Source organism: Plectropomus leopardus, chromosome 3, assembly GCF_026936395.1.
Source record: "Plectropomus leopardus strain MGB_pleo_1.0 chromosome 3, ASM2693639v1, whole genome shotgun sequence".
NCBI lineage: Eukaryota > Metazoa > Chordata > Actinopteri > Perciformes > Serranidae > Plectropomus > Plectropomus leopardus.
The window spans coordinates 26,437,466-26,460,420 of NC_142178.1; the positions used below are offsets into that span (position 1 = coordinate 26,437,466).

Consider the following 22,955-nt stretch of genomic DNA (forward strand, 5'->3'; position numbering starts at 1 on the left):
TTCTACATAATAGGTAAGAAAGGGAGGATGGGACGGATGAAGGAATGAAGAAATGGGAGGAAAAGTTTTAATACTTTAAGTTGTAAACACCTTGTTGTTCTCAAAGTGTAATGTAGGCTCCATTTTTAAGGTCAAATACATGTTACAAAAACATACTCTTCATAATCCTCACAATTCTGACCGCTTACTTTTATTACCAGCATTTACTTGTACTTTTATTTTCAATAGGCTTTATTTTCAATAGGCTACTTAAGTGCATTTATTATACAGTAAATATCAGATATAGTAAGACTTTTGTTCAAGTAAATTCTTGTTAGAGGCACTTTTAGCAAGGCCTTATAATTTCCCATTTTTGGAGGGCAACTTGAACGCATCGCCTGGCATCTCGGGATCCTCTCATTCAAGGCAGGTGTGTGAAATTAGTCAGTAGAAAAGACGCCGAAGTGGATATAGTCTTCAACCGCCGTGATTTTTGCAAAAATATATATATATATATATACTTTAACTGTTTGGTAAATTGTTTTTTGTTTAGGTTTTTATGTTTGTTGTTGTTTTCGCCTCATTGATTTGAACTTTGTTTTTGAAAAGGACTGTTTTATTTGGGGATATTTTGATTTTGTTTGGACGCAGCACTCCGAAAAGTCCGTTCAGCATCACACAGCAACTCTCCAAACATCCTGCAATCAACCGACACCCGAAGAAACCAGGAACATCCAGCAAAACCGGTGAGTAACCACATACAGGGACTTATATCCCATATGTTGCTATTGCAAGCTTATTTAGAAGCCGCAGTAATTCTAATGGGTGACTTTAACTTTCACCAAAGTCATTTTCTCGTAAGAAACCTGTATTTTTACTCAAGTGTGGCTTTCAGGTAATACATCCATCACTGGTTGGAGGACCACGATGTATGAATGTTACACTTTTATCTTTGACGGGTGTAAATACTGCAGTTCAGAATTAGCATTACAGTGTACTTTTTAATCATTAAACAGGAGTTTGTGCGTGCAGCACTCTATTATTTGGCAAAAGCAAACAGTATTTTGCTGACACTGTCACAGGGACCGACAAAGACAACATTATCACAGCTTTAAACAAACAGTTCATGCCTTAGCCTGAACTGTGTTTAGCACTGATTAGCTTCTTTTCAGTATCGGCGCTGCTAGCAACCAGGGCTTTAAATGTAGAGCTAGCATTACAGGAACTATAATAGCGGTGTAATGCTAAGCAAGCTAATTAGCTAGTTGCCCGACCATTTATCCCGTTAGCTGCTGGTATTTTGGAGGCAGACAGACGTGATGAATCGATGTGTTGAATCAACACAACCTGGCAAAAGAAAAACTCACCCAGTTTTCAGTAGCGTTGCCTAGCTTCTGTTTCTTGTGCGAGTTGCCAGACGTCTCCATGGCTGGCAGCAGTTAGCGGCTGCTGATTCAACCGTCTACCTCTTTAAAAACAATGACACAAAACAAAACGGCAAACCGTTAGGCTCTTTGTCTAATATCAATCGATCTATTGATTATCAAAGGCACAGGTATTTCCAGTGAATGGAGGAGACCGGAGGAGCTTGGCACAGCAACCGGGAAGCGTTTCCCAGCAGCCACGTCACCGGCGACAGAGTGACGCATATCCTCAGTCAGTGACGGGCAGGGGGGCACAAAACTGATCTGATGTCAGTTTTGCTCCGTTATCGTGTCTCAGCACTGTAACTAACTGAATGACTCAGCTGATCTGACACCAGTACATAGAAAGCGAATGTTTCGTAGTTACAAGAGGGGGAAACAGTTATAAATGAGATTTAAGAATTTAAAATATTTATATTTTGAAAGTGATAACTATATTATTACTGACGGGGCTGGAAATATGTTAAATTATTTTGAAAAATTGAAAAAAAATTCATTCCGTTTTTTTAAAGATCTAAATGGCATTTTATCTTACGTTTACATTTTATAAAACGGTAAAATTGAATTAAAGATATTACTATTAAAATTAAAATAAATATCGTTTGCCTCTGTAATAAAAGTACACAAACTTCTATTTATAAACACCGTGAAATTCAGCCTAACTGCTTTAAGATGTGAATCTTGCAGTGCACCTATCTTACAAGGACAGAGTTACAGGGCGATGCTTGTGCTGATTATAGGACCGTCACTCTGAATTAAAGGGGCTGCGAGCAAGGCAGGAGGTCGGGTACACAGAGGCTGGATGGATGTGAGAACATGCGGAGCTGCGGGGAGGAGCGCTCCCTCAAAAGCAAGCGGCACAGTCGGGTTATGTAGCAGTCCAGCCTGAGCAGAGCAGCGACCGGAGCAGGCAGGGCGCAGCATCAGAGATTCAGGCAGCTGCAACTACAGGAAGAGGCGCTAGGAGGCCCGAGCAAGGCAGGTAGGATGCTAAAAACTGTGCAACATGTGAATGTAAACACAGATTTTCATTAATCAGTCGGGATATGTTGGGTTTCATACACTGATGTGTTTTCAATAGGATGGTAGCCTATTAGACTGGATTTTTATATTCCTGGCTTTTAACTTTTTAATATTAATCTTGAGACATCCAATGTGGATATGAATTCTAAGACATAATCAATGTCTGAATTTTCATTTGTGGTATAAACATCATGTTTTTGCAAAAAATCATGCAAAAAGTTTCATACAGTGGCTCAGCAGACGTATGCTGACGTGTTTATGGTGATGATGTCAGATCTACAGAGCATTTTATCAGGATATAGCATCACGTGAGGCACAGAGATACGCAAGTTCTCACATAAGCTTAAAAACATTATTTCTGCATGACAGACCCAGCACACACACAGTGCATGCTTGTAATACATCTGCTTTAATCTAATCAGATTAATTCAGTTGTCAGTTCCCAACTGCTTCTGCTTTGACTGAAAACGAGAGGGCGTAATTATAGGATGTGCAATGACCTGTTGCCCCACCCAGTAGCCTCATGGAACATGGTGTTTAAGATCACAGTGTGTGGGGCCACTGTGCTACACCCCAAAAGTAAACTTCAAAACCGGCCATGCTGCACGCATCACATGTGACAGATTGCTGCCCTGTAATATATGGGAGGAGGCGCCCAGTCCTGAACCTAACATTACTGTCAGGATCCACCCCGCATGTGGTTATGGCACCCAGAAAATAAGGGGTGAATCTATGCTCAGTGTGACCATTTTGGCTTGTATGCCATAAAAGTGGATGTCTTTTGAGAAATACAGCAAAATTTATTTATTCTGTCAACAAATAGTGTGTTTCATCAACAGCTTTGCACAGTGAACTAATGTTAAACAGTAGGCCTGTTCAAGAAGTGAACGTCATTGTGGTAAAACCAAGGACTTTAAATATTTGCTTTCTGTCATTCATTTTATTACTATAACAAATTGTACTACTATTTTAACAGCAATTACCATGAATATGCAAGATGAAAAAAACTGTGTTAATGTCACTGCTACTGTGATGTCAACATCTACCTTTAGCCTACTAGTATTCTGCTTCTACTAATACTATCACCATCTACCACTGCTTCTACTACAACTTTTAATCAGTGAAAGAAAGTAACTAAGTACATTTACTCATCTACCCGCTTAGACATATCCATACTAGACACATCATTTTGGAGGGTAACATTGTCAGTGCAGTACATTTAGTTGATAGCTATAAATACTTACGAGTAGCTTTTACAATATAAGTAGTTAGAATTGGCTCAATCTCAGACATTGGTAATATAATACATAATATAAAACTCAGCAGATTCTTATGCATTAAATTTACTTTTACTTTTTTGCTTTAAAGGAATACTGCAACCACAAGTGATCATTTGTAAATCAATTTGTCATGCCATCTTATTTAGAAGACCTGGAATAAACTGTGTGAAGCATCTGTTTGCAACTCATGCATTAGTCCTATTACAGACCTGATGCAGGTCTCATGTAGTCAGTTGTATGTTCAGTACTTTCCAAACACGTGTTTTCTTGAAAAAAAAAACCAAAACCCTGAAGTATTTGAGTTTGCCTTTGATAGATGAATTTCACTTTCGGTTCTGTTTTAAATAATCGTTTTAAATGGCATGTAATTGATATACAAATGGTCATTTTGTGGTTGATGTATTCCTTTAAGTACACTTTTGTCATAAATACATATACTGCTTACTTAACATTTTCAAAGCTGAGCTTTTACTTTAAATTGAATATTTTTATTTTTTTATTGTACAGTTTTTACTGAAGTAAATCTTCTTACACCACTGCTACTGCTGCTAATTATTTTTTTTAAAAAGCATGTTCGCTCTGTGATTTCTCAAAGCACAGACATCTTTTTTTTTAAAATCACAAAGCCACTGAAGAGATTTTTTGTCTTTGTGTTCCAGATCCTCAACCAAAAAACATGTGAAATACTTTAATAACATCCCCTCTAGAGAGACTTTTAAGCTATACTTTTAAAATATGAGTTTCTAAAATAGAATTAATATGTGGGAAGATGACGCTTTAATCTGAATATGCTGAACATACAGTTTCCAGGCCTGATTTACAGCGAGTTCATTTTAGAACATATATGTTGTCCTCTCTGTAATGTTACTAGGTCCTACAGGGCTGGGCCACCTCTGACTTATTTTTAACCCTCCCTTTGATGAAAACAATCTACAAGATGTGAAGGAGAAAATGAGTGGACGGCAATAGTAGTGTGTTATTACGAAGGTCCCAAAATGGAGACGCAGCCTTGGTTCCTCTGGAGTAAAATACAGCCTTCAAGGCAACTGGGTGGCTTCTCTTGAAATAGCTTGAGCAAGTGGAGGCGGCCAAGTTATCCATTACGGCCTGTGACCATGTGGAATAGGTTTTTCTGCCAGTTTTCCATCACCACCCATCCCTTCAGAGTGCTGGGTGCTCCGGCTGGTGGGAAAACACTGTGTAGTGTACACTGGGGAGGAGGGGACCAGTGGAAAACTAGCCTAATGGAGACACTCTGCTGACCTCCTATGTACATTACACATGTGCACTCTCACAGTGAACACATAAATATCTCCCATCCCCATTGTACTAAATGTCAAACTAATACGTCACAGAGTATGCACAAATAGGCTGCAAGAAAATATAGGACATAAACTTTTGGGGGTTTATAAAAGGCATGTCACCCCCAACACAGAAAGTACAGAGGAGTTTTGTGCCTATTCAACAATTTTGGGCAGTAAAGTCAATATTTAAAACAGCTACTCCCTACACAAGCTGAAAATCAGAGCATCAAGACCTAAAGAGACTGTCCTCACCAAAGACAGGACGGCATTGCCTGTTTATATAAAAACTTGTTTAGGGACAACCTAAAATATGTTTGTTCTCCTAACATGTGGCCTCATGTACCCCAGCTGTGTGAATAATCACTGAATTAGTACAAAGTGACTGAGTGGCACCAGGGACTGCTTTATCTCCCATTTCAGTCACCGGGAAAAATGTTGGCATTGTACATTTCTGCAAACCACAAATGCGATACATTTGCACATGTAGTGGGTACATTGAAATTTTCTGTTTTTATAATGCTGTGGTTTAAGTTTAGTTTGGTTAAGGCACAAAAATGACTAAATTACCTGGTTTTGGAGGCACAATCTCTGTGCCTCCGAAACCATGCAGTGATGTCTTGGTAGGGAATAAAACACTTTTTTGTGGCACTATTCAAGCGGGAAATGCAGCAATTACTCAGTAAAACGACCACTTTTTTTGCACTATCCCCACTGGAAAAACTGCGACTGAACTGAACTGTTTTGTTCTTTGTTGGTGTCAAAAATGGTTTGCAGTGGTCTGCAGCTTGGCAGGCATCACACCAAGTTGTCACGGCCTCCACCATCTCTTCCACCTCCCTGTGACAAAATCAGCTCATAACGTTGATGTACCGTACATATAAAACATTGTAACATTTGTGGCTTGCAGAAATGTGCATTTTCTTCTGGCAAATGAGCTGTGTCTCCTACCAACAATCAAAGTTGACTCCAAACTGGACTTGAACGCAGTATGCCTTCATGAGAATGTTCAAATTCAGCATCATAGTTGTGCTCGTGAGTCACATTCATCATAGCCCACACCAAGCATGATTGGTAGGAAAGAGGCCATGTGACGAGAGATACATAAACACATATGTAGGATCCATATTTTGCTATCCTTATCATTTAGAGAAATTAATTCAAATGAGTCAACGCCGACTATAAGTAACTAGCCTAAAATTGTAAGTCACAGTTGTCAAATTATTGTATATTACATCATACACAGGGTAAAATTATCCTACAAATCAGATAATTACGGTACATCTGGCAATGCTGGACACAGATGTCCTGCCCTGTCATAGTGTTTCAAATAATTACAGTCTATGAAGTAGCACCAGGATCTGTCTCTAGATTACATTGTCCCCACAGTCTCACTCTCTGATGTTTATCGGAAGGACAGACATCCTCATATTCACAAGTTGAAACAGAGCTGGTCAGTGTTAGAAAAGTAAATGATGTGAATTGTTTTATTCCACAAGCTAAAAGGACACATTCACAATTTCTCAAATTTTTGATGTAAACACTCTGCTACACCAGCAACTGCATTTATGTCCTTGGCATAAAGTATTACAATTTGCAATATAACTGACCACAGAGTTGCAACATAATCTCCCTAATAACGTAAGGGACATGGCTTTGTAATTGGCTTATATTGTTTGTCTGCTCTTGTTGATCTTATTTGCTGTCTTGGTCAGTATTGATATACCTTATGAGCCCCTCAAAGTCTGTCAGACTTTGTGTTCTGTAGCCATCCATCAGTTGCATAACACAGGCTGAATCTCCTATGGGTTAGTCAGAGGGCATTCTACAATAAGCCACTCACCACTGTAATAATATTTTCCCAAAAATTGATTCTGAGGAAACTGATACTTTCAGCAGCTCTCTTGTATCCAGCAATATTCCTTTTCTATCCCCTCTTTTATCCCAGTCCCAGGTTTGTCTCAATGTAAACATACAATTCTGTGTATGTCCCAGGTGACATTTATTGTGATGTATTTCAAAGCTGATTGCAGAATCCTCAAATCCATTAATGGGGCTGTTAAACTGACTAAGAAGCCTTTTAGACATGAAAGAATGAAAATGTTCATTGCTGTAGAGCTTTTGCTCAAGTCATTATCTGAAAATGGATCCACAACAAACACTACACAAGCTTGTCTCCTTTTTCGTTTGTCTTCTGGGTGTCATTACTAATTTTTCGCCTCCCAAAAATCCATTATTTTATTTTATTCTACTTTATCTTATTTTACCTTAGCTTTGCTTAGTTCAACTAAACAATGTCACCACAAAGTAATTTAAAGGAATACTTTGCAGATTTTGAACCAGCTCTATATCATAACAGTGTGGGTAGTATGTGTAAATGAATTGTGGTAATTTCCACTTCCTTACGAGCACCCAGATCTCCCTGCTCATCTATCTGCCTAATAGTTTTGTGTGGAAAAATGGCTAAGTTTGCATTACGTCACCCACCAGCCAACCAATCTTTCAGGCAATGAAATACTACTATAAGTATCTAGAGCTTTCATGTATTTCTCATGATCTTCATCAGGTGGAGTTTGCTCAGTTGTCATTGAGTTTTAAGCCACCGAGAACATAAAGTCCTTAAATATTCCCTGACAACTCAGCAAACTACATCTGCAGATACATGTGGTTCGATATGATCCAAAGCTCCAGAACAGCTACTCAATGAACCATGGGGGAGGTGAGGTGATTTTGTCAACTACTTTTTCGAAGGTTAATAATGAACTTTAAATCTTAACATATGTAGTTTAATTTAGGTTAATTGCATTTTCATTCATACAGCTTGAAACTTTTATAATGAGCAAGCAAATTCCTCTTTTGTAATTAATGATGTCTGACCATGAAAACCGCTGACGTGACCATAGCAGCTGCTTGTTGAGGACAAGATCAGAAAGCCAAAATAGTGTGGCGGAAAGACTTTGTAAGGCCCAAAACTTGAGTCTGACTGATCATCCAAACAGAATACTGTCACGGTGGTTCTGGTAAATGTCCAGGGAAAGGAAAATGTAACACACAGCATTAACTCATCTGGAATATTTGGCTGTTATAAACTTGAAAACAGTTATTCAGTCTAAAATAGACTTTTTAGCTGGTGGAATCAAGAACTGTTAAAGCCCCATCTCTTGTTTCGCTAATCCCAAGGATAAGAAAGAGTGGAAATAAAAGTAAACGAGAGTCCATCTCCTCCCTGTTTCTCATCATGGGGATTTGACATCCCTAACCGAGGAGTATCTTTTACCTTTGTGCTGTTCTCTCATGTGTAAATAACTGTGCTTTCTCAGTCTCTACCCATTTCTTTTCTCTCATGGCAGCTACAAGCCTCATCCTAGAGGAGCGGTGCCTGTGGATGGACAGTGCAGGCACCCATGGCGTCGCAGGAGCTTGTGGATGCGAGAGACTCTGCCAATGATAAACCAGGAATGGAGGGTGGGGCTGCGCCCAGCAATGGTAAAATCTGTCCTGTCCACAAACCTGGTGGAGAGGATACAAAGAGAGGCTTTCGGAAAGGTATAGGAAGGCACAATGACTATGTCAAGATTTCTGTGCCAGAGTCCAAGGTCAATCGTCTGCCCATGGAGTGGTGGAAGACCATAATGGCCTTCTTTTATGCTGGTTTTAACTTGGTCCTGACAACAGTAGTCATCACTATCGTGCACGAGAGGGTCCCACCCAAAGAAAGCAGCCCACCTCTTCCTGATAAGTTTTTTGACTATATTGACAGGGTCAAATGGGCTTTTACAGTGACAGAGATCAACGGCATGGTGCTGCTGGCCATTTGGATAATCCAGTTATTCTTTTTCAGATACAGGTAAGACATTTCAGTACCACCTGCTGTACAAGTTGTTTTCTTTCAAATTTAGTCTGGGAATATTCTATATTTTTTTGCCTCTGCACTAGCAATTGCCATCTCCTGAAGTTTCCACTATACATATTGTATTAGTCTGGACAAAGATGTGTGTGAAGCATCCATGTTTTGGTATTTTTAGCTTCCTTGCAGCAACATCTATATTTGAAGCACTGTGTGCTGTCATGGCTACATATGAGTCTGGACATAAAAAGATGTAAAGTACTGGAAATATTTGGTAGCATTGCTTGTATTTTGTGCCTCTGATTTTAGAATTTATTGTTCATTATTTTTCATAATTTATATTTGTGTCCTTATTTAAATGCATGTTAAGTTTTTATTTTCTTTTAGCTAGTATGCAACACTGAGGATGACAAAGTTGCAATTCCATTATGCTTGTATAATGGAAATAAAGTCCTTGAATACTTGCATACTTAAATAAAATGCAACTTGACTGTTTGGTGGTGGAATAAACCCATGATTATTGTCAATACATCCCATAATCCAAAAGACTAAGTCAAACGGTTACCAGATCATAATAATAAGTACTGTTTGTGTGGCAAAAGTCTTGAGATAGATTTGTTTAGATGTGTCTCTCTTATTGTCAACAAATGTTGTTAAAAACTTTTTTTTCAAAACACGATTAGTTTTTGTCTTTTCACAAGACTTGTTGGCAATAAGAAAACTTCAGAATAAAACCAGGCAAGTGCAAATTCAAAGAGGAAAATGTCACTTTACTGCTGGAGAGATTATGTACAATAGACTAGAGTGTCTGTTTGCTCAATGAAATAGTTAACTGTTTTGTGGTTAGGTATCATAACATATCAATGCTCTGTATGCCTCTTACTGTTACTCAGGAAATGCACATTATGGTCTATTGACACTGCCATTAGTGATGAATTGTATTTCTGCTTTTCTATAGTGTAAATTTCCCTGTAAGTTTAACATGAATAGAAAGTGGCCTTTACTTTTTACAGCAGACACCGAAAGCAGACCTGCACCACCAAATTTTACAGATAGCTGAAAATGTTTGATTAGTTTAACTTTATAAATCAAGTCATTTACGTTTAGTCATTTTTTTCCCATTAATTTTCGGATAATTTTCTTGTACTTTTTACAAATTTCTTGTTTAATTTTGGGCTATTTTTTTCTTTCATTGGTCATTGCAGTCTTCACATGTTTTTCAAAAAGAAATCTAGCCATTTGCTCAGGTTTCAAAGAGTGAAGGGCCTGAGTCTTTGCATTTGACACCTTGACTCATCACACTGTGCAAGATTTTATTTTATTTTTTACATCTAAGATGTTTGCAAAAATAAAGAAAAATCCACAGTATTTCTGCACTTACTTTACTTTGGCTATCATGTTGTCTGTTTGCAGGTCAATAGCCTGCAGGCGGTATTTCTTCCTCATTGGCACCCTGTACTTGTACCGCTGTGTCACTATGTACATCACCACCCTGCCTGTGCCCGGCATGCACATGACTTGTGCTCCTAAGGTGAGTAGCGTGCAAACATCAGAGCGGGCATCAGCTGTCGTTGCTCAACTGTGTACTCACATGCACCCTCTGGGACTCATTTTGCACAGCCACACAAGAGAGGCAGCTATAAAAAAAGCCATTTTGAGTTTTTACCGCCTCAGGGCACTGACAATATTGAGGTGCATCAGTGTTTGATCAGAAACATGTGCTCCAGGCTGTTGTTTGATGGGTTGCGTTGAGCGAAAAGATCAGAGGTTGGACAGTGTAGGAGTTGTTTTGTTCCCAGATATTTGAAATGTTTTGGACAGTGTATAAAAGCCTTTCGCTTCTTGAAAGAAGTGACTTATTATCAGTAATTTGAGCAGCAGGAGCACAAGATCTGATTAAGTGGAGCTGATACTGTTTAACTATCTCAGTTTTTATTTACTCTATTCCTCTTCATTATGACCTAACATTTCTCTGCCCTGCCAATTACCAGTTCCAATTATGCTGCTTAGAGTTGAAAAGATCAACAGACATTTTTGGAAATACACTTTTTCCTGCCCAGAGTTAAATGAGAAGATACCACTGTGGTGTCTGTATGATAAATATGGAGTGAAGCTTAACATGATATAAATACTGGAAACAGAGGAAAGCAGCTAACCTGCTTCTGTCCCAGTGCAGTTTAAAGTTTTTGTTTGTTTTTTTTTCTGACTATTTCTTTTCCATGTGCAGTAAAGTTAAGTAGCTGAATTGCTTAACAGTGATAATAATCATTAATTGCAGACAGTCCAAATGTTACTTTCTGTTCTCCATCAGCTCCACGGAGACTCCCAGGCAAAAATCCAGCGAATTCTGCGGCTGATTTCGGGCGGAGGTCTGTCCATTACAAACTCCCACCTCTTATGTGGAGACTTCCTCTACAGCGGACACACTGTGATGCTCACTCTCACTTACCTATTCATCAAGGAGTGTGAGTACTCCAAGCATCACTTGTTTGCTTTGTTTTGAATAATTTATGGGATTATCCAATGAATAATATATGAATATATTGTCTGGTTCCATTCTCATCCCCTATAGCTCCATTGTATTTTATTATACAACTACACCTGGACCTTCTAGGAACTAAGATACTGGCTTGTGTTGAAACTGTTACTGTTTTTTTTAACATTCAATTCCTCAAAGTTGGATAGTAGAGATTTACTGATATGATGTATATCTTAAAAAGCTGTATATTGTTGGAGTTATTAAAATGTTGAATTAAAAAAGGACCAAAGTGCACATGCCTTATATATAACATGCCCACACTGCCTTTTTTGAAAGTGAAAACATGAAAGAACAGACCATAAATGGATGTTGTCATACATTTTACCAACAATCTTTCATTCTCCTTTCTGTGTAGACTCGCCTCGGTCGTTTTGGTGGTACCACCTCATGTGCTGGCTGCTGAGTGCCGTGGGTGTGGTGTGCATCTTGGTGGCACATGAGCATTACAGTGTGGATGTGGTTGTGGCCTATTTCATCACCTCCCGCCTGTTCTGGTGGTACCACACCATGGCCAATTTACAGGTCTGTATATAAAACTGAACACTGGGTGGCTGTCTGTGTGTGTGTCACAGTCTAAGAGTGCACAAAAGCTTTCAGAGTGGATGCTTCTCCTCTGATTTCACCCTGTTACACATGAATCTTTATACATGGAGGAGAGTTTACCTCAAACATAACAGCATTAAGAGTTCCGTGCTAACATAAGAATTTATTACAGTTTATGTTTAAAGAAGCTGATCTATGTATCACATGTAATTATATAGTTAGAGTAAGCAAAGTAGCCTATATTTTAAGTCTGAGTGTCAGAACTGGACTTCTTTCCCATCAGTTAGCATATGGCTTCTGAGCATGATGAATTACACCCTCTACTGGCCAAAAAATAAACAGACATGGGGTGTTTCAAAGCAAAATTATTTTTCAAATTACATTTAAATCTTAATCACATGTTCAACATGTTAAACACATTGACCATCAAGGCTGAGTCCTTGGCAGTGGCCTGGTTTAAAATCCAACCCATAGCTTTTTGCTGCACGTCATTCTCCATCTCTCTGCCTATCCTATTACTCTTTAGTTGCTCTATCATAAAGGCACTAAAGGCCCGAAAACTGTTCAAAACAACAACACATTTTTACCATAATTTTGCCATAAAATAATACCATAAAATACCATAAAATAATAGAGTTGACCAATATAGTCAAAAATAAAAAATCACAACCTTGGCTGCTGATTTCATTTTAAATACAGTGTTGTTTTCTAATTCCTCTTTTCAGATTATTTTAGTTAAAAAGAGGGGTATTTTAAAGATTTATATGCTGTCCCATCTATTAAAGGGAGTTGTTTTTTACTGACACAACTTTTTTACTCTTAGGCCACTAAGACAATTACAGGAACACAGGGTTCACATGTTTTTTCCTTGTGATATGGCTATAAAAAATATCTCACTTGCACCTGTACCAAAAGCAACTTTTAAAAGTCCAGTGTGAAAGATTTAAGGGGATGTATTGGCATAACTGGGAGATAATGACCTTTAATAGATATATTTTCTTAGTGTATAATCACTTAAAAGAATCATCATATTTTTTTAACCCTAGAATGAGCCATTTATATCTACAGTAGCCCAGAAAGGACAAACCAAACACTGGCTTTAGATAAGGTTATTCATGTTTTCATGTTTTCACATTTTCACATCAGCCAGAGTAATTAGCAGCCTCTCTGCAACAAACAGCGTCAGAAAAACACTTTTAAAAAAAAAAAACATTTATCTATTTTCTTCAGTGTTTTACTGGTTTAAATCGCTGGTTTTATTTGTTTTGGAGAGAAAGAGTCATCTGTAGATAAGTCGACCCCTGCTTAAAACCTTCTGAATGTTTAGCTTTCAAGTTATCACAGAAAAAAGGCAAACACACATTAGCAGGTGCTGGGCTAGCAGACCATCTGCAATGACCTGAACAACATTGGAGAAACACTGATTATGTTACAAATCAGAAACTGCTTTATTCAGTGTTTGTACCAGTTTTAATAATCCAGTTTGTTTGCTTTGGAGAAGCAGAGACCTCTGTGGATAATTCAGCTCTGCTAAAAACCTCATGAACAATTAACACTGAAGGAATCCTGACTGAGAGTTTCATGTGGTCGCAGTCTGCAATCCTAACTGCTAGATGCCACTAAATCCGACACAGTTCCTTTAAATTACATACACAAGTCACACTATGATAAAAGATGGCAGCAGCCTTTTGAGCTTCTTTCTTATTATTGATATTATTCTAACAGTTTTTATTTTCATGACAGACTCTGAAATGCTCGCCCAACAACTACCTCACCAACACCTGGTGGAACCCACTCTTCAACTTCATGGAGAGAAACGTCCAGACCTCCATCCCGTGCTCCTACAGCTGGCCCTTCAGCTGGCCTCCTGCCTGCCTTAAGAATCCCTGCAAGAAATACTCCATGGTGCAGAGCTCACGAGAGGAGTGACACGACCTTCATGCCCCTGTCTCCTGCACAGGAACATAATGATACCAAATGCATCGCTGTTAAAGAAATGCTTCTCCAAATATGACGAATAATCATCTTGTCTCTGAGTGTTCTTTGTAGGTGTAATTTATTTATGAGATTAAGTCCAGCAAAATCATCAATGTTTTTGTAACTCAGCTCCTCATGATATTCATAAATGAACAGAGCATTTGTTGCAACAGAGGTTTGTTGCACTATTTACAAAACTTGATTATAGATATGCTACTGTAACTCTTTCATACTGTTTGTGTTGATGGGGTTTATTTACCTCAGTATGATATTAATGTGCTCAAGTCACAAGGTGCCTTAGTGTGTTTAATGTCAGTAGGTGTACCAAAACTGCCATTACAAGTCCTTGCATATCTGTTGTGTTTTTTATGATCCTTTTATTATTATTATTATTATTATTATTATTATTATTATTATTATTATTATTATTATTATTATTATTATTATTATTGATTTTGTATTCATTTTAGTAGCCTTGAGTGTATATCCAGCTGTAGTCTCAACATTGTACTATTGTATTAAAGTTTAACCACACTTAGGCTGCAGTGTTTTGTCTTTTTCTCATAAAAGACAGGAAAACTAACTCCTATACTACACGAATGTAAAGGCTTAGCCACATGCCTATCTTTATTTTAAACTGGCATTACCCACTTTTAAAAGCAGTAATGTAGGCATCTGTATAATACTGCATTATACAGTATGGATTCAACTTTTTATTATGCATTTATACATTTTAATTAAAATAATAAAATCAGAGGAAAAGCCTTAAACTTACATCTTACTTCATACAAACTTACTTCATACATACATACAATTAAACCAGAAACCATCAACATAGGAAAAACGGACTCAATTAACTTTCAAATGTTCACATTTCAGTGTAATTGCAACATAACGATTACTTTGTAAATCACTCTTAGTCTGATCTTCGCAAAAAGGGGAAAAAGGGAAAACTATTTTAAGCGTATCATTCATATAAATAAATATACCATATATAAATGATTACATTGTGCAAAGGCCTGAGTATTTAAATGACCATGTTAAAACATTATGTTAAAATAATACGAATTCAAATAAAAGTATAAAGTGTTTAAAATAAGATTACTAAATTGAATCAAAAATGTTTCTGTTCATTTATAAATACATTTTAACTGAAATCATAAAGTCAGAAGAAAAAAACCGTTAACGTTTGTTTAATCTGTAATCCCGCCGATGTCCGCAGGAGGACGCACACCAGAAACCATCGTCTGACACGAAAATTTCACTCGATTAACTTTTAAATATGTATATTTTAGGTTAATTGCAAGATATAGATCATTTAAATTATTATTCAAAATATATTAAATTATTATTAGCATAAGCAAAACAACAGCAAAAATAACACCGAGAAAAAAAGGGGCATACAGTACAAAGGCTTTATTATTTATAATGAACATATACAAATAATGTAATAAAATAAATATAAATTCAAATAAATTATTAACAGTAAAAAAATAAATTAAAAATGGTAAGTTGATTTGTTATTTTATGAATATATTTCAACTGAAATAACAAAACTGGAGGAAAGCCCCGTAAACTGTTTAATCAGTATATTTGTGCCTGCAGCTTTGCTTGTAATTCACACTGGTTTCCACAGGGGGCGCACTTTTACCAGAAACCATCAGCTGTCCATCAACAGGAAAACATTGACTCTAATGTGGTAAAATTATAATATTCCCCTCTGAGATATGGTGAAGGACCCTATTCTTTAATTTTTAATTAGTTGTTTGTTTGTTTGTTTTTTAAAATAAGAACTTGCTTAAACCCCCCTTACTGCTGCTTGCTTATTTGATTTTTGCAGTTAAGTTGCATCCTTCTGTCAGACTAAGGAAGGGCTTGAGTCCGTAATTACCGCTTTACAGCTGTATTTATTTATTTTTTCTTTAATGCACATTAATAAACAGGATTAATGAGCAGAGTTTGCAATGTATTTTACACTCCGAAGCGCAAGGCGGCAGTAGTTTTGCTAACTAGCTGGTTATCAACATGCCGTTTCCAGGATCCAGCGGTATCCAGCCGCCTATCAAAGTCAAAAAGGGAAGAAGAAGAAGAGGAACTTAGAAACGTAGAAGAAGAGGGCGGAGGCCAGCTGGATATGCAACGAGCAGAAGAAATAACACGAATATTTGGAAATATTATCCAACCATGAGGTAAAACATTAATAAATAATCAAAAAGAAAAACATTGATTGAAGCATGTAACGTTTAGTTGTCCGTTAAAAGTCTCGAAACTCACGTTTCCAGCTGTAACTAACGATAACTAGTGTTAGCTAGCTTGTTAGATGCTAACTTGTTTGCACAGTTGGGGAAGCTAACGTGACATTTGTTTATTTGTTTGAAACAGCTGTAAAAAGCCAAAAACACCTTACTGGTGTCATTTATAGCTTTCCAGCTAACCGACCACGCAAACAGGATGCAATACAGCATTTGACACTTTACACAGGGCTCCTGTGGATCCTTAAAAAGTCTTGAAAGGCATAAAATTCATTAATCTACAAATAAGGCCTTAATAGGTGATAAAATGTCACAAAGCAGGCTTTCAAAACTCTTAAAATGCCCAGACAGTGGTGCAGGGCTCCGTGAAACTTGAACTAAATTATTATTACGATCTTATCTGTCGCTAAAGTGCATCTGTTGCATCTTAAAATCTCAAAAACACACAAAAAAAGATAATATCTACTTTTTAAAAATACTTTACCCAATTTAACATCAAGCATATAAGTATAGAAGAACCAACAACACAGATACATTTTAACATCTAATCAAGTGGCCGAGCTTTTTTCAAGGATTTGATACCTTTATGATAACAAAATTGAATTGCTTTTCATGTTTTCAGTCTAGAAAGTTTTAAATCACCTAACGTTTTAACTTGAACAACAAAAGAAAAAATAATCATGTTTTATATTGAAATAAATATTTGGATCAATTGTCCCCAACTCAAAGTAATAGCTGTTTTTTCGCATTTATTTTTCTTTAGTTTTGATTATTGTAAAATTGTTCTAAAAGAGCGGTATGCATTTTTTAAGTCTTAAAGCTAACTTGCCCTAAGTTGTAGGACCCTGTTCAAAATTACCTCAACATTAACCTGTGTGTTTCTTTTCTTTCTCTGCAGATTGTGAATCCACCTGTGTTTGGGACTACATGCAGCAATAATAAAGTATCATGTTGAGATAGACTCTGATACTACCTGATAACAGTTTACAGACATGCCGTGGTGCCTAAACACTAAGCGGAAATATCATTTTTAACCAGCACACAGTGAAAGCAATACTGTTTTTTCTAAATTCAGAGAACAGTTTCTCCGGTAAACACAAGCTCAAATTGAGCTATCTTCACCCAGACCATGGTAGATAATCGCTATGCCACAGCTCTGGTCATAGGCTCGGTGCTGAGCCTGCTGGCCACAGTGTATCTCTCTGTGGCTGTGGGGACTCAGCACTGGTACCAGTACAGCTGCCCACCCTTTACACATGAGGGGAGCAACTCCTCTGAGCTCAGAGAGGTGTTCATCAATGGAGAGTTTGACGAGAAAACCTACAGCCAGACCATGTTCCGCCTGAACGGCACACTGGGACTGTGGTGGAGGTGCATAATGGTGCCCAGCCAGTCCTACTGGTTCAAAGAGCCAGGTATGACCTCAAAATATTACATCTCTACACAGCTTTCACATTGCTTCTTAGTTCAGTTTCAAATCTTTAATCCAACACTTTTAGGTAGATCTTCCATTATAAGTTCATGTTATGTAGATGAATTATTTTGAGACACCAAATATGTAATTTAAATGAAGAAATCTAGAATTTTTCATTCCATAAAATACGGAAGCTGTAACAGCTGGTGTCTTGAGCTTCAGTGAAACATCAAATAAAGCAGATATAAAATATGATTATACATAACAGAGAAGCAAAATTGTTGCATGAAAATTAAAAGGAAAAGTTCAATGGGTGCATCTCTACTCTGAATTCAGTAATGTATTATATACATTGATTTGCAGCACCACCTGCTGTGCAACCACTGTAAATCAAAGGGATATCTACCTCAGTATAAATTAGGAGAAATTACACATTTCTATTGTTTATGGGTGTACTGTATATCTTCATGCTGCCCATCCCTACATTACACCGTGTGTCTGTAAAGGATAACAGCTCAGTTGAATTTGTGGTCTCTGATTCTGACTTCAGATCCGAAGATGGAGACACAGTGTGTGAGCTTCACACTTCCTCAGCAGTTCAGTCCAAAGTACAAAAATTCAGGAAACAACAACGGCGAAGAAGATCTGCTGAGAACATGTGAGTCTTGTTTTTATGGTTTCTTGTTATCCTGCCTCCATTTTAACCAAGTTTGACCATCTTGAAGGCCACTACCTCTGTTTGTGAACTTTTTTTCAAAGTATCATTTACTGATGTTAGATATGGAACAACTTAATTTGAAATCTTAATTTATCAGCAGTAAAAACTGCATGACACTTAGATATCCAATATCAAAGTCATACCTCAGGCAATGAGAAAACACTTACTTGAGAAGCAATTTTTGGCTAAACTACTTTTTTCATCTGCTATCAATATTAGCTTATTGGCTCAGGCTTATGTGCATCAGGCAAATTTGTTAAAGAAGTTCTTAAATTTAGTCTCCAAAAATGCCTCTTCACCTCCAATAGTCAGAAAAATTATGATCATCTTACTCTGTTTTGGTCCCTTTGTTGTTTAAACACGCACCTGTCATCCTCATCATCAGATAACATTTTTGTATGCAGGTTTTAAGATTGTTTTAGTAAATATTGTTCTCTTTGTGCAGACTTGTGGAGGTGCCAGTTTCTCCTGCCCTTGGTGTCTCTGGCTCTGGTGTTTCTTGGTGGCCTTGTTGGGGTCTGCGCCTGCCTGTGCCGCAGCTTCACCCCCACCTTGGGGGTGGGAGTGCTCCATCTACTCGCAGGTAAGTGAAGTACATGCATATTTCCCTTTCTGGCCATAAACCATAGAAAACAATGGACATTAAATGGCATCCGTGAATTTACCCACAGGCCTCAGAAAGTACGCCTAGATTTAAGTTTAATGCTCAACACCATCTTGGCAATTTTGTACACAGGCAAATACAAATAAAGACGCAGGGTGGCATGTACTGTAGCAGCCACCATGACTGATCGTAAGAGGCAGAGACTCCCATCAGACAAACAAACAACTTCATTAACGAACAATATATGTAGGAGTGGACAGAGGCAGAGCTGCTGCCATGCTGTTCTTTAAAATAACACTAATTGAAAAAGATCTACTAAAATTTAAATACATTGTAAACATTTAACTTAATTTTAACCTTAACTCACGCAGAGTTTTAGCTCTTAGAGCTGCATCATTTATTGTGTTGAAGCCAGTTAGTCAGCCTGGTGGTGCTGCTCGTGGCTCGGGCTGCTCACTTATGGCAAAAAGTTGAGTTGAGTTCAGCAGTGGCTCATTGGCCTTACTGCCTTCTGTAACAGTTAAGCACTCAAATACTGGCATATTGTCAGTAAGAAAAAATAAATAACACAAATGTCAACAGTTTCTGTAATTCACTTTTATAAGACTCTCATCTGTTGATAACTTTTGAACTGCAGCTTGCGCTTGTCTATACAGGGCAGGCACAACAGACTGACCAAAATGCACATCAAGGCACATTCAAGTGGGACTCAAGCACTTTGAACGCATGCCATAATCGAGTATTCTCTACACTGTACAGTATTTAGGACTGTGGTCGAATATCCGCAGTGATACACCCTCTATAGCATTAGGTATTACTTTGACATGGCCCGAATCTGCAGTGGAAGGCTGGCTTAAAGCTGCTGGGAGAAGGACTCCACTTTGCTTTGTTTTTTTTTTCATTTCTCTAATCGACACATTTGGGAGATTCTGTCTGAAAGAAAATGTTGGCAGCCATCTAGAGAGCTCCACCTCATAATGTAGAGAGAGCTCAGTAGGCTGAACATGCAGTAGTTGCTGTGGCAAGGGGCCATTTTTAGAAATAAAGCCACTAGAAGGAATGAAAAATTGCTAAATATAGCAAGAAAGTCTCCAAGTTGGTAACATTGTGTGCACAGCTGTAAAGGAGTACTGTAAAGGAGTGCGCTGGATTTACAACAGAAGACAATCCAAGAGCATCTTTGCGAAATGGTCTGCAGCACGATATTGGTTTCATCTTGATCATTGGAGGCCGTAATCGTATTTAAATTTGATTTAACGCCCAGCCCAACTTGTGGCCGTCTTCTTGTAAGGTGAGCTCTTCCTCATTCATCTCCACCTGACTTTTTTTACTTTTCCAGTAGAAATATCCAAAAGTTTTCTTCAGCTTTGATTTATTGCTGTGAATAAAACATATAATATGATCAGTCATTATTACTCATCTCATGTTGTTAATAATGTTTTTATTAGATGGTGGTGTAAAAAGTCACTCTTTAAATATTTGGGCATTGCTACAGTATGATATATGCAGTTTGCCTTAGAAATTAATATTAGATTTCACAAAAGTTTAGTGAGTTCTTCAGATGTTAGCAGGGTAGGTCTTTATGTCTTTATTTATGCCTCTGCTGTAATGCACTGAACAAAATCCTGATTGTGGTAAATAAGAAAATAACTTTGTATGTTATTAACTCTGTGGTTGCTGTTTAGTTCCATCTGGCACAACATGCAAATTCCCTGTGTTTCTCTCATCTTACTGCCTTTATACCTCCACAAATACAACATAGAGCTTCAAATTTGCTGTTTTTCTACTCATCAGGTCTGTGCACTCTGGGCACCGTCTGCTGTTTCCTGGCGGGGGTAGATTTGCTCAAATATTACTCCCCACCACCAGATGGGGTGGAGGGCTCGCTGGGCTGGTCCCTCTACCTCGCCCTCATCTCCTTCCCTCTGCAGATGATGGCAGCTGCTTTGTTCTTGTGGGCGGCCAGGAGTCATCGCAAAAACTACACTCGTATGACCGCTTACAGGGTAGCCTAAAGAGAGACTTCAGCAACAGCTTACCTTAAAACAGCCTACTTGTCTCAGCACTTTCTAAACAAAAAGCTGTGCACAGCTGTACTAAAACAATAACATGATATCACAAACCTAAGCAGGAATACACTTTGCAGCTAATCATCATAAGTGCTCATAAATAGGGTGTTATACCTTTGTGTTGTTATTTCACCTTTGTTTTCTTGCGTCTCTAACTTGTATCTTATCTAAAGCATGTTCTTTAATGTTTTTTTTAACACCCAGAAATAGTGGATTTTTTTCTGGTGTTAACTGTGTTGATGTGCTGTACTTAAATGCCTTTTTTTTAGTTGCCATTGTTTCTGAAGCTGCTCACCACATTGCCCTTAAAGGGATAGTTCACCCAAAAATGAAAATTCAGTTATTGTATACTTACCCTCATGGTGATGAAAAGTCAGGTGAAGTTGTATAGTCAACAAAACAATGCTGGAGTTTCACAGAAAAAAAGAGGCGCACTCATCTCCCAAACAAATGAAGCAAATTGTTACCAGATTAAAACATTAAAAAAATACACAATAAAACAGCAAAATGTCTCCATAGTGCTCATCTATAGTAATCCAAGTGACCTGAAGCCCCAATGTGCCAGGTCATTTTGAAAAACATCACTGGCTTCATTTTTTTCGGTCTTGTTGCAGGTTGTAACCTGCAGCTCCTGATGTTGGAGATGATTTTAAGTGTGCGGGCTCATCCAAAAGCAACACGAGCAGTATGTGCATGCAAGTGTTAACATGCTACCCCACACACAGAGACAGACTTCTTGAGTTAGCAGCAAGCAACAAGTCCGTTTGTGGAATTTAAAATCACTGTGTGTGGGGAATGTTTCTGTGTAGCATGTAAAGAACAGCATTCAGAGACCACAAGCTCTTGTTGGTCTTGCGACAGTGCGCACATGTGAAAGACTTTCCATCAACATAAATGTGAGTAAATAATGACTGAATTTTCATTTTTGGGTGAACTATGCCTTTGAATCATTTTGTTTATAGGTTACAAACTTGCACAGAAATTTCCGACTTGCAGTTATCCAAGACAGGGTAGCATTCTCTATTAGTGCATGAAAAATATTGATAAATATATTTGGATTTTTTTTAGAATGTTTTTTGTGTGATTTTTTTTTTTTTTTTTGCATAATCTTAAATATTAAGCCTTTGCTGTGCATGCCTTTTAAGATGACACTTCTGTCATCTGTGGTTACTGTTGATTTTAGTCTGTGGTATGTGTCGACTAAATGTCAGTCACTAAAAATGTAACCACTCATCTCACAATGTCACCTGTGTTTATAGAGCTTTTATTTTTTAATGTGGTTTATTTGAATGTTAAAAAACTGAACTGATTCAATGCCACTCGAGCACACCTGTGACCTCTTTGTAACATTTATATTATATTGTTTCATCCCCAAATTATGCTACTGCCATTTTGCATTTGCTATACTGAAATTCTGCTGCTTGAGTTACTTGAAATTTCAGTTCTGTGTTTATTTAGAGCTCAGTTTCATCAGTTACTTAACTGACTGGTTTGACAGCCAAATATCAGTTCTTTCATCAGCCTTTTAAATGTTTGTTGGTGATACTCCAGGGTGAAGGGGGTATTTTGAATAACAATTGAAAATGCAAAATTTTAATTTGCAAGTGAAAATCTAAATGAATCTACATCTTCACGCTACATTTGTGTGCAAAGTGACAGAATTTGTTACCTTTTTGCGTGTTGAATTCCAAAATAACAAATTTCTTAGCAGCAGAACACAAATTGTGATGTTTTTGTGTCACAATGTTTTGTTACTTGTCTGATGTGTCAATACACTCTGGCTTTTGTAAATGTTTCTATGTATTCTGAAGCACACTGTCCTCATTTCCGTATTGATAAATTTGACATTTGCTGACCTCTGACTCCTTGTTTTGTTTGTTTGTTTGTATGTTTGTTTGTGATGGGTGGGTGATCCAGTGTAAAAGAATTATTAAAAACACCATCACCATCTTACCAGTATGATAATGTAAAGGAGGTGCTTTGCT

At 37.6% G+C, this 22,955-nt stretch overlaps 3 protein-coding genes across 5 annotated transcripts in view; 2 read left to right on the plus strand and 1 right to left on the minus strand.

Annotated features, from left to right (window-relative positions):
* papss1 (3'-phosphoadenosine 5'-phosphosulfate synthase 1) overlaps positions 1–1,618 on the minus strand; it is a 21,919-nt gene extending 20,301 nt beyond the window's left edge. The window contains exon 1 of the mRNA XM_042484706.2: positions 1,347–1,618. Within this exon, the coding sequence (XP_042340640.1) occupies positions 1,347–1,406 (60 nt within the window). The 5' untranslated portion in view covers positions 1,407–1,618. The remainder of the gene's footprint in view (positions 1–1,346) is intronic.
* Positions 409–14,452, plus strand: sgms2a (sphingomyelin synthase 2a). 3 transcript variants are annotated; one of them, XM_042484709.2, is made up of 7 exons: positions 409–725; positions 2,144–2,385; positions 8,358–8,854; positions 10,268–10,385; positions 11,166–11,319; positions 11,749–11,915; positions 13,680–14,452. In XM_042484709.2, exons 3-7 carry the CDS (start codon positions 8,412–8,414, stop codon positions 13,863–13,865), a joined length of 1,068 nt encoding a protein of 355 aa, XP_042340643.1. In that variant the 5' UTR covers positions 409–725; positions 2,144–2,385; positions 8,358–8,411; the 3' UTR covers positions 13,866–14,452. The 3 variants fall into 3 exon arrangements, with proteins under 3 accessions (XP_042340643.1, XP_042340644.1, XP_042340642.1); XM_042484710.2 differs by having other exon boundaries at positions 2,165–2,385; XM_042484708.2 differs by lacking the exon at positions 2,144–2,385.
* Positions 14,453–15,974: 1,522 nt separating this feature from the next.
* LOC121942440 (claudin domain-containing protein 1-like) lies at positions 15,975–22,825 on the plus strand. Its single transcript, XM_042485642.2, has 5 exons — positions 15,975–16,102; positions 17,064–17,580; positions 18,130–18,237; positions 18,743–18,880; positions 20,696–22,825. The coding sequence occupies exons 2-5, from the start codon at positions 17,295–17,297 to the stop codon at positions 20,914–20,916; spliced, it is 753 nt and encodes a 250-aa protein (XP_042341576.1). The 5' UTR covers positions 15,975–16,102; positions 17,064–17,294; the 3' UTR covers positions 20,917–22,825.
* The last annotated feature ends 130 nt before the right edge of the window (positions 22,826–22,955 follow it).